Raw genomic sequence first — 12,500 nt, 5'->3', positions numbered from 1 at the left:
AAGAGTGAATCGGGAACAGTAAGATTAGCCTCCTTGCCTCCATGGCCACACATACTAATACCAAAACCTTTCTGTTACCCTAATAGTCTCTTGCCTTGATCTCATACTAATCCACGATACCCATATTTCCCTGCTCCTACTACATCCTTTTCCCGCCATTATCGCTATTCTGTCTCTCCTTCCATTATTATATTATTAAATAAACACTTTCTATCTCTTTGCTTCCTTCTTCGTTTCACACGCAAATCATATTCATTAAAAGACGAGATAGCATTTTCGAAATCCTTCCCCTAACTCTGTTGTCGGGGGCTATGACATGTAAATTCCAAGCACACACACTCACACACGCTTGCGCAGTGTGTATATGAGTATGTAACTATATATATATATATATATATATATATATATATATATATATATATATATATATATATATATATATATATATATATATATATATATAATCTTCACGTGCAGCAGAATGTCTCAGACATACCTAAGAAGGAATTACATATTAGGTTGAGTAACATGGTAGCAAGATCAGAAGACGTGCCCGGTCCGGCATGCTGATCATCTCTACAAGTAAGAGGAGGACCTGTGTAAGCCACGTCACCAGTCAGGTCTCGACGGTGAAGCTCGTTGCACTCTTCGATCTCCGCCAGGTTGATCGGGATGCTCGAGTCCCACCACCACAGGCCCGGCGTGGACGTTCCAGGGATCAGATGGTCCCGGTACGACACTGAGTGGTCTTTTAGTCGTTGGCCGTGCCTATGGCCGTTACCGAGGAGGGGTTCTCCATCGTCCGCAGCGCCTTTGTCTTGCGCTTCGTTGCTGAAATCACGATCCTGAGTGTGTGTGGACTGCCGCGTCTTCTGTGTATTATTCCAGTCGAACGATCCCTGACGATTCGTTCCGTGCTCGCTGTCCTGGGCGTATGTCTGCTGCCCGTCGCGAGGGACGAAAGCATGGCCCTCTATGTATGCTCGCATCAAGTGCAGGAACGTCATCTCACTCCAATCGAAGTTCGCGTTGCTGAAGGTCGCCCCTCTGTTGAACCTATCCGGGGAGTGAGGACGGTGGCGGCTCTGGGACAGCACGATGACTCGCGTGGCCTTCGAAATCTGCAAATATATTCATTTGAATATACATAGCTTCATGTACGATGATGAATAAACACATTCACACACATACATACCGAACACGTACAAGCACACACACACACCCATATCTGTGTATTAATATAAAGATTTGGTATATATATGTATGCATGTATGTATATACACCACGGTGTCTCAGGAGCTATTTCTCTCACTCTTTCCATTTCTCACATAGGTGCAAAGAGGGCAGGGGCGCATGCATGTAAACAAACATATTAGATTTCTCACATTTTCTGGAGGATATAGCGAACAGACAACAACTATTCTTTCCACAGGATACTACAAGACCCAGAGAACGTATTATTGCCCTAGGGAGATTTAAAGGGTGTAGATTTGGCCTGATATAAACTCGCCTGCTCGAGGCTCCCGCTCCTGCGCATGCTCAGTGAGCTGGTAGTGACGTGCTGACCTGTCATAGCGTCGGCACTACCTGCACGTGATGTCATTGCCTCCACCATGCGCGCTACACAGTATTGTGGCATGGATTACTCAGGACCTGCCACATTTGTCGAGACAGATTTGCCGCTCAGCGAAGATGGCGATGGTGATGCCCCGACTGTGGATCACTGGTCAGTGCTTGTCCCACACCATACCCATGCTAAGGGGGTCCCAGCATTAATTGGGGAGACATTCTGTCTCCACGACGTCCATCTAGCCTCCTTTAGCACTCACCTTGGCCTTGGCTTGGGTCTTTTTGTAATGGGTCAAGGCCACATCACTGGAACGTCGTTTCAGCTGCCTTAATGCAGCTTTTCTTGCTCTGACAGCTTGTAGGCATTCATCAAACCACCATGGTACAAGAGATCGATGGCACTGCTCGCTACTTTTTAGAACGGATGCTTTTACTGCAAGGTGAATTCGTGATGTGAAGTGATGAACAGCATCTTGAACACACTGGAATCCAGTCACAGATCCCTGCATTACTGCAGTTGATCTAAAAAGATTCTGCATGTTCAAGTCACCATCTCTGCACTCTATTGGCTGGAATACAATTCACCTCCTCCAAAAGTATTGGAAAGTGGTCGCTTCCATGTGTCTTCCATGATCTGCCAAGTGAAATCCAACTGTGAACCAGGTGAACCAAGTGACAGGTCAACGATGGAAAATGTCCCAATTTGAATTTGGAAATGTGTAGGTGTGTTACTGTTCAGTAAACACTCTGAGAACAAGGACTCCAAGGACCTTCCTAATGGTTTGCACAAAGTGTCTCCCCAGAGGTGATGTCGGTCACTGAAATCTCCCAAGAATAGAAACGGACAAGGCAACTGCCCAAGTAGATCTTCCAAATAATCTATGTAGAGATTGATTAGCAAAACACTCTTCCGTGCTGATACAATGGAAGAAAAACCCACAATACAAAAACTAGATTTATTGAGAGTGAGACTACAGTATCGAAATCCACCTGGATTCCATCTTCAGGTCTGAAGATGGAATCCAGGTGGATTTCGATACTGTAGTCTCACTTTCAATAAATCTAGTTTTTGTATTGTGGGTTTTTCTTCCTATGTAGAGATTATATGGAGGAAGGTAGATAGATGCAACAGTGTATGGTTGTGTCAAGCCTATCCTTACAGCCGTCACCTGCGGTTTCATCTGCAGGTGGAGTCCTTTGATGTACCATCACCGCTACTCCTAAATGAGATCCATTATCAAAGGTCCAATAATGGGCTTGGACTTGGAATTCTCTCAGGGAAACTGGATGATTTTCCCTGGTTATAATCCCTTGTAGGCATACACAAACTGGGTTACATGAAGCTCTTAGGTTATCCAGTTCTTCAAGTTGACAAACTACCTTTTCATAAGGTGTTTGACAGTACCTGTGGTTAAGTCCAGCCCACACCTTTAGGCTGTCCCTTTCCTTTGGGAGTACCTTTTAGAGGGTTGTTTACCTGTGGAACTATTTTCTACAGGCTTCCTTTGGATAAGCTCAGGATTTCTTTGCCTGGACCTGAGCCTTTGGTTCAGGAGCATTCTGTCTAGCAATGGAGGTCCATGTGGGTGTGGTAGCAGCTGGAGCTGTCACTGTTGAGACTTCTGGACCCTGCCTGATGGCTCCAAAGACGCCACTTTGCGAGGAGTCCTTTGGACAGGCTCAAGATCTCTTTGCCTGGGCAGCAGACGGACCTGAGCCTTTGGTTCAGGAGCATTCTGTCTAGCAACGGAGGCCCCTGTGGATGTGGTGGCAGCTGGAGCTGTTACTGTTGAGGCTTCTGGAGCCCTGCCTTATGAATCCAAAGACCCCACTTTGGGAGGAGTCCTTTGGACAGGCTCAGGATTCCTTTGCCCGGGCAAAAGGCAGCCCTAAGCTTCCGGTTCAGGGCCATTCTGTCTAGCAGCGGAGGCCCCTTTGGATATGATGGCAGCTGGAGCTGTCACCATTGAGGCCTCTGGAGCCGTGACACTCCATGAATGGTCTTCACTACAAGGTATTTACAATATGAGATACTTTCATATTTACCAGGTAAGATTTCCTTAATGGGTTGAGGAGGACCTTTCTCATTACCTGGCCTGGGAGCCCAGTAAGCACTCTGATTCTCATTCTTGCTCTTTGGAAGCTGGAAAGGCTCCAGAGTGATAGCATGCAATGTTCCAGAGGGATTGGCCAGGGGATTGCATAGGTCGTCAGGGAAAAAGCTAGTTCTTTGTAAATGTGTAGAAATCATACAAATTAGAATTCATTTTCTCACCCTCCATCACCATGGAGTCCAACCAGGAGAAGCTATAGTTGGGGCTCAAAATCTCCCATCATCCACAGGGGTAGTGAAGAAATATACACAGTCACAACCCAGTGCTGATGGCAGTTGTGGGACCTATGTACTACTGACTGGATGGTGCCTGCTTGACCAAAGAGGACCAAAGAGGTGTGTTGCTAGTTGCAGGGTGCAGTATGCAGCATCGTTCAACATCCAAGACTCCTTTCTCCTAGTAATATGAGATGCCACACATAGCAAACACATATGGGTGAGTTCTCCCAAGTCTTAGATGGAATGAACCTAGGGTTGGTGCACCAGCTCTTCTCATAGACCTTGGTGCACCAGGGAGATATTGATACTGGTAGCCCTCTGGTCCAGGTCACTGGGACCTGAAACCCCTCCCCCCCCACCATGGCAAGGCAACTCTCGTTAGGGGGGTGTTAGTGAGATAGTCTCCCCTATTCACTTGTTATGTGTCCTATGTTCACCCAGTCAGAAATTGCCTCATAACATATGTGTACTCCGCTGTCCCGCACCACCTTCTTCATACATCATTACACAGTGACATGCTTTTTCAGTTGCTGGAAATAACTTTTGGAGAGGGCAAAATTTGATTGAGCAATGTTTACTCTTCTCCAGAATAAATAAATTTGCCCCTTCCGACACTGTGTGGCATGATTTACATGGGAAACTTCAATGCTCGGCATCCTGACCTCGGCGACATATCACCAGCCCCAAACCGGAATGGCCCACATCTTCTTGAATACATCAGGCACTATGACTTTCTTGTTGGGATAGAAGTGGGGCCACTCACTCCCATGGAAGCACTTTGGATTACATTCGCACTTCAGGACTGGTGGCCTTCCATGTCATCTCCTTCATCCCTGTGCTTTTTTCTGACCATGTTGTCCTTAGCCTCCATTATACCCTTCCAGCCACGCCATCTTCCTCTTATGCCCATAACTGTATCAGCATTCCATCCAAGTACAGCCACACCATTGTCTCCTATATGATGATTGTGCTTCCTACAGTCAGAATTGAATCACCTGATACATTCTACTCCTCACTTGTGGAAAAACACATAAGTTTCATACACGCTACATAAACAGACACCACATTGCACGTCGCCCCAAAAACCCATACCGAGGCGTTTGATGAGAGAGTGCTACAGGCAGAGAGAAAGGCAATAGAAGATGGCCTGGACTTTCAAAGAAACCCAACCCCCTGACTCTCCCCATATAAAATTTCCAGAATATCGACTGCTCTCCACAATATTACACTGACTCAGGGGCAACAACTCCAAACAGCATCGGGCATCTTACCATTGTGGGATCTATAAGGCATTTATTCAACGAATTTGTAAAGAAGAAGGCCCCAGTTGCTCTTCACCATAGTCCAGCAGAATATACCCAATTCCTTCTTGATGCTTGCTCTGCACTTTCCAGATTTTGCAAACCCCTTCTTTCACATGTTCAAAATGCCCCTCCCCCTGGGGGGGGCCGCTCTTCCTACTGATGGGTACTTTGCGACCCCCGGGTTTAAGAGCATTGTACAATAAAAAAAAGATAAACTATGTTGCACTCATCAAGGTAAGGCTTCCTTTTCATTAATTTTGGGTTTCGCGAGGAGGGAGCACCTTGCCTTTAAAATCTACACCGGTTTAGCATTCATAATTTTAAGTGTGTTTTTAATACTGATATAAAGAGATAATTCTTGATCGGCAGTGGAAATTCGGTGTGAAAGAAGTTTACTAAATGAAGGGGGCTACCTCAGTAACGAACCCCCGTGTCCTTTTTAATTGGCCTGTAGTCCCCCAAAATTTTTTGAAATGGCACTCCTCAAGGTAGTTTGCCTTGCTGTTTAATGTTTTTATGCCTGCTTACCCCTTTCCCCCCACTTTCCCGGCCCACAGTTACCTGCTTCAGATGACATTTGCATCCATTTAAATTCACCACAGGATATCCGTTCCTCCTCCACCCCTTTCCCGTTTCATCTCCCGCCGGGGGCTCTCATCTCCCCAGAAAAAGAATTATACCCCCAACCCAATACCCCCAATTTCACCAGGGAAGGCAAAGCTGTCCCTGTGCCGCAGTCCCTCACTTGGGGGGGGTGCCCCTGTACAAATCATCCAGACCATCCCAACACGACAGAGGACCACCCCCAAAATTATTAATTCCTTTCCTGAACTACAAAAGCACTGCGGAAAAAAAAGTCTCTATCCTTTGGGCCCCCCAAAACCGTGTTTTACAGGAAATTGTTTTTAAACCCCTTTCACCTCTCTCCCAAAATATATTGAACCACAAAAAAATTCAAAAAAAATTCATCCGGAACCTGGTTTGCCGCCCCCACCAGGGTAGTTAATAGCCCAAGAAAAAATTTCCCCCAAATTTGGCAAAGGTATACTCCAACAACCTTCTCGGGCCAAAAAACTTAAAACTCCCCATCTCGCACCCCTACCCCAGGTCATCAGGCAGCGGGGCCGCATTTTTCATTTTGGGGACTCCAAGCTTGTAATTCCCGGCAGAAAAAATATCTGGGTTTAACCCCCGGGCGAAAAAAACTAAATAACTTTTACTCCCCCCCAAAATTTGCCTCAAAAAACGGCATAAAAGGCCAAAATGGGAAAGTTTTTGCTCTTTTTCCCGAAAACCCCCTCTACGGACGGCCATAAGGCAAAGCCATTTTATTTCCCCCCACACTTATTTGGCCCTTGGACTCCCCCTGGAACAAAAAATTTTAAAATTTGGAAAATATGTTTAAGGTGAATCGTAAGAAAATTTGAGGATAGCATTTTTTCTTGCGCCTTTTTAAAAACCCCCAAAAATGTGTGGGGTTATGTTGGAAAATGGTGTGTGGGTTGGTTGGGAGGAAGGGAGTGTCCGAGAGAGGAATTTTTTCCGCAATTTGGTTTTCAAAAGAAAAACCCAAAAATTTGGGACCCCCGAGGAGGACCCCCCCGGACAAGACCGGGCGAAAAACTTTGAAGGTAAGAAATACGGAGCCCCCAGATGGAATTTTCCAGGGTGGCGGGGGAGGGAGGGGTGGGGGAGGGGGGGGGGGGGGGGGGGGAGGGGGGAGAGAGAGAGAGAGGAGGGAGAGGAGGAAGGAAGAGGGAAGAGAGAGAGGGGGAGGAGAAGAGAGAGAGGAGAAGGAGAGAGAAGAAGGGAGAGAGAGAGGGGAAGAAGAAAGGGAGAATGAGGGGAAGGAGAGAGAGAGGAATAAAGGAAGAGAGAGAGAATGAGAGGGGAAAGAGAGAGAGGGGGAGAGAGAGAAGAGGAGAGAGAGGGGGTGAGAGAGAGAGAGGTTTGAGCGCAAATGCAAAGGGGAATGCAATTCATATAAATCGTGAAATTATTGTCCAAACGGCCGCGAGCACGGTTTTGTCCCTTTTTGTACTTCTATGTCCTGTCCAGGGAAAATAAATTTATCAGAAAAAATTCTCTCTCGTCCTTCTCTCTCTCCCTCCCCCTTCCTCTTTTTCTCCCCTATCTTCTTTTTTCCCCTTATTTTTTTTCTCTTTCACGCATGCTCTTTCTACCTTCCTCTCCTCCCTCTATCTCTCTCTTCCCCCCCCCACCCCCCCTCTCTCTCTTTCTTTCTCTCTCTTTCTCTCTCTCTCTCTTCTCTGGTCTCCTATTTTTTCCCCCCTCTCACCTTTTCCAACGACACAAGTAGCGGGACTCGAGCATCATCGCCAGCACATCGGAAGGGGTGTTAAAATCTTGTCATACATATGGTCTGGCCGCACCCGGAAGTGTACCTGATGATGATAACAAGGAATTTTTGCGAATAAAATGTTGTAGGATGGGCATCCCCCTAGCGGTATCTGTCTATTTCTACACACATTTTGTATATCTTACACACACACGATTATATTTGTAAATATATCTAATCTATGTATGTATGTATCTATGTATGAATATATATAACATATCTATATAAACACAGACACCCGCAGTCACCCGCAAAAAAAAAAAAAAAAAAAAAAAAAAAAAAAAAAAAAAAAAAAAAAAAAAAAAAAAAAAATATATATATATATATATATATAATTATAATTATATATTTATAATATTTTATTATATATATATTTATTTTTGCATTTTGGGACAAAACCCCCGCTCTCTCATGCAATGGGTTTCATACATAAAACGGTCTATGTCTCCATAATTTTTACGGTCTTTTGCATAATGTCAAACGCTGTTCTCATCTGCCAGCTTTTTGATAAGCCCGCAAGAAACTGTGTGCTTTTTCCGACAGCTCTTTTTCTGCATTTTTTTCCCCATTAGGTTAAAAGCATGCCCCAAGCAAGTCCACACAAGAAAATGCCGTGCCCCCCTTGTACAAATCTTGTTGGATCCCATATCTACATGGATAATGCCGTACTCCAATGCTTTTGGGCTGGTTCTTGCTCACCTACGATCAGAAGTGGGGAAGAGCTCGGCGCCTTCGGACAGCGCTGAGCTGCCTCAGCCCTTCGCCCCGGGGAACTTGGATGCTGGTGTTCTCAATATGCGAAGTAAAATAATTATTTGGTGACATCACGGGGGGACTCTGTACCGGGTCTGAAGAGTTGGTATGTTATATTTATATTGATAGTGTATGATTGCACTTGCTTATATCCCTGCATTGATATATCCTTTTCTTAAAAGCAAAATAAGTATGCTTCTTTCCTCTATCATCCCCCCCCCTTCTACCCCCCCCCCTCCCCCCAGTCCCCCCCTTTGCCACCCTAAAGCCCTTGACCCTTTAAAACGCACCTGTTGGTAATGCGAAAAACCCGGAAAACGGGGGTCGAAACCCCCGAATCCTCCCACCTCACCTTGTCTATGCTTCGTTCCAGTCTGCGTACGTCAGGGTTTCGTCTGTCGGGGGGTTAGACCACGGCTGACATTAATGAATACATACGCACCACGCCACACTTTTATACAGTATAATTTATATATGTATAATATAAATTACATATATACAAATTACATATTACATGACGTTATTTTAAAAATGCACACACTTTACAGCATATACATATATATGTATATATACATACACATATATACATATATATACACACATAAGCAGTGTATCACTACATACGAAAGACAATATTAGCAACAACGCAGAGATAATGAAATGTTGCTGATACGAATTAGGTTAACCCCCAACTACGTTAATTTTTACTGTAGATTTTTTAGAATAAAAACCACCTTCACTAAAATCTTGTAGCGGAATATCTTGTGGGTTTCCGTTTCAATAAATGCAGGAACACATATTAAATTTTTTGGGATCCCCCTTAAGTAACCAAAAGGGGCCCTTTCCCCCAGCCTCCTCCTGACGCGGGTGGCGAAGGGGTCGGCTGGTCGTGGGGCGCGATGAGCCGGCACGAAGGGCAACACCCTCCGCCGGCGTCGATTCTGCTTCCCCCTGGGGACGTGCGGCCTGGGCTGACCCTGCTTCGTCCCGGTCGGGGCTTCGCCCTCTCCTTTGAGGTGCTCGAAGGAACGAGATTGGGCAAAAGGGCGCCGGGGACCGATAGTGGGCCGGGGTCAGGCCCCGAGGATGACCCCCTCTTGTGCCCCGGGTGCCGCACCTCCTGGCAGCGGCACGATCTTTTCCTCCGGGCCACAGCGGTTTGGGTTTTTGTCCCGGAGTTTAACGTGGAAAACCGCTCTCTTTTCACAAGGACGCCGTTGTCGCTGGGTGGAAAGGGGGGGGGGAAAACTTTTCTTGTGGGGAACGCCTTTAAGGTGAACGAGCGACACACACCTCGTCTAAAATCCTCCCTTTGGCGAGGACTAATGGGCCTGTCGTAATTTCCTTATCGAGGGTATAACTTTAAAAAACTACACAGAAAAAACACAAAAAAATTACCAAAACTGAACGGAAATGCAGTAGTTCCATCACCAAGTAAAAATGCTGAACACTGACCAGTCCGAGTCCAGCTAAAAGGAAACTTCTTCGAGAATTAGAAAGCTAGAATGTAAACAGCAACAGTAACAAGATTCTTGTCATGATTTCCACAAGTTCGCTAGCGATAACAAAAACGAATTCGTTTATTTTTACAATCCGCCAAATAATATAAAAGCATAGTTTTGAATTTGGTTTACAATGAGACTATCGTTTAGCAATGCAGAAAAAAAAAATTTTATAGATCAGTTTTATTTTTACTTCTCCTGGGCATCTCTTTTTCCTGGATGCAGAGACAGGAAAATATCCTTAGTATTTATTTCCTTCTATTTCCTGTAAATAAAATAAGATTTCCCATTATTTTCAGTTGCTATTATAATAGTGCTGTTGTCCTTATTTTCATCACTTTTATTATCAATATCATCATTATCAAAACCATCACAATGTTTTTGCTGTAGCAGCATATTTCCATTTTTTTATGAGCATAAAGATAAGTAAACAAATACGCACCGTTCTCAGAAATGTGAAGGTGCCAGATGTATGTCGATTCTAAGTTTTCTTACTATGAGATCTGATGTATACCAATCACCTTTTTTTTTTTTTATATATATACAAAGCAATTGATATGCGGTCGATGTGACTAACGATTACTTCAGTGAGTGATTAACAGAGTATCTATAATACGAGGAAAGAAATGAAATGTTTGTCATAATGATAGTAGGTGTTTGTGTGTGCTCGTGTAAGTTAGACACGGAAAGAGAGAGAGAGAGGGAGAGAGAGAAAAGAGAGAGAGAGAGAGAGAGAGAGAGAGAGAGAGAGAGAGAGAGAGAGAGAGAGAGAGAGAGACTGAAAAGTCGAAGAACCAAGTACTTTAAAGTAACAAAGAAAGCTAAACAGGGCAATTATTATGGTGAGGCATAACTAATGTCAGAGACGTAAATGAATTAAAATAGAGTGGCATTCATACCCAAAACACAAAATATATACATATATATAAATTTTAATTTGTATATATACAATATATATACAACCCCCAAAAGTATATATTGTTGTTTGTAATATATGTATTGTTTAAAGTGCTGTTATTTTTAGGTGTGTGTTTTGATTATATCTATAATAACATCTGTATCTGTATCTGATATTTCTCTTACCAGAGTGAGGCATAACACTACACACGAACATGACAAAGATAAACAATAGAGAAGACTCTTCCTTCGATAGTTTATACTCGCATTCTACCTTACTCTATCCCCCTCCCCTCCACCTACCCCACCCTCAGCGCGCGCTCGCCCCCCGCACCGTCCATGGCGACCGTGAAACACCAGTCTGGTTTGGCCTCTGGGGGGGGGTGAAAGGGCCGCTTATTTGGTTTTGGGTTGTGTTGCTTATAGGCGCATGTGTAAACCTACACACATATACCAAACTCACGCAAGCACATGTGCACATACTCACATGAACACAAACATATGTATAAATACTCACACCTTATATAAACATACAGTGCACACATTTTTTTTCTCCTTTTACCACACCAAACCCACACACACACAACACACACACACACCACACACACACACACCACAACCCACACCACACCACACACACACCACACACACAAAACAAACCACACACACACACACACACACACACACACAGAAGAAAAATGGAAATGAACAATCATGAACGCTTTTAAAAATCATATGGTATGTTAAAGCTCAAAAAGGAATGAGGGTGCTGTGTACATTATATTTAGGTACAATAAGATCATGGGTAAAACTTACATGTCAACTTTTTAAAATGATAGTTAAGTAAACATTTCAACAAATGAACATTATCACAAGACAGTGTTGAACACAATATATCAAAACATATTCCAGCGAAGTGATATCTCTTGATATTTGAATCGTTCATCAAAGACTTTGCTAAGCAGTGCGGAATCATAATCTACAAGGAATTAAATAATGTTCTGAATAAAAGTAGTGGTTATAAGACGTCTTTCTACTCATTAAGGTCTGGGAAACACCGAGAAAAACACACACGCACGCATATATATATTAAAACTTTTACTAATATTTCATCAATTTTTATTATATATAAATAATAATATTATATAAATATATATAAATTTAAATATATATATATTAAAAATGAACATAAATTTTATATAAATATATATAAATATATATTAATAAACATAAATATATATATAAATATATATATATAAATATAAAATAAATTAATAATATAAAAATATATTTATAATATAAAAAAATATACGAATAATATTAAAAATAAAATATTTTATAAAAATTTCAAAAAAAATTTTTTAAAAATAAAATAATAAATATATATAATAAAAAAATATATATATTATATATATAATAAATATTATACACACAAACACCACACAACACACACACAACACACAACACACCACCACACCCACACAAATATAATATAATAATAAAATATTAAAATAATTGATATATATAGGATAAATTTAAAATTTAATATAATTATAAAAATAATATATATAAAAACATATATTTATAAAAAACAAACGTAAAATACATATTATGTATATATAAATAATAATAATAAAAAAAAATTTAATTATATATATATGTGGGGGGGTGTGTGGTGTGTGTGTGGGGTGTGGTGGTGTTGGGGGGTTTTGGTTTTGTGTGGACAAAATATATATTTAATAAAATTTTAAAGGTTTTAATATAAATAACACACAACACCACAC

General features: G+C 42.4%; 1 protein-coding gene across 1 annotated transcript; it reads right to left on the bottom strand.

The window, feature by feature from the left end:
* Positions 1–467: 467 nt before the first annotated feature.
* Positions 468–1,615, bottom strand: LOC119586459. Its single transcript, XM_037935195.1, has 2 exons — positions 1,511–1,615; positions 468–1,121 (listed from the first exon to the last, which is right to left on the bottom strand). The coding sequence occupies exons 1-2, from the start codon at positions 1,613–1,615 to the stop codon at positions 468–470; spliced, it is 759 nt and encodes a 252-aa protein (XP_037791123.1).
* Positions 1,616–12,500: the final 10,885 nt, after the last annotated feature.

This window comes from Penaeus monodon, chromosome 3 (genome assembly GCF_015228065.2).
Source record: "Penaeus monodon isolate SGIC_2016 chromosome 3, NSTDA_Pmon_1, whole genome shotgun sequence".
Taxonomy (NCBI): domain Eukaryota; kingdom Metazoa; phylum Arthropoda; class Malacostraca; order Decapoda; family Penaeidae; genus Penaeus; species Penaeus monodon.
The sequence above is the reverse complement of the archived record's forward strand: the minus strand, read 5'-3'. Positions and strand labels throughout refer to the sequence as shown.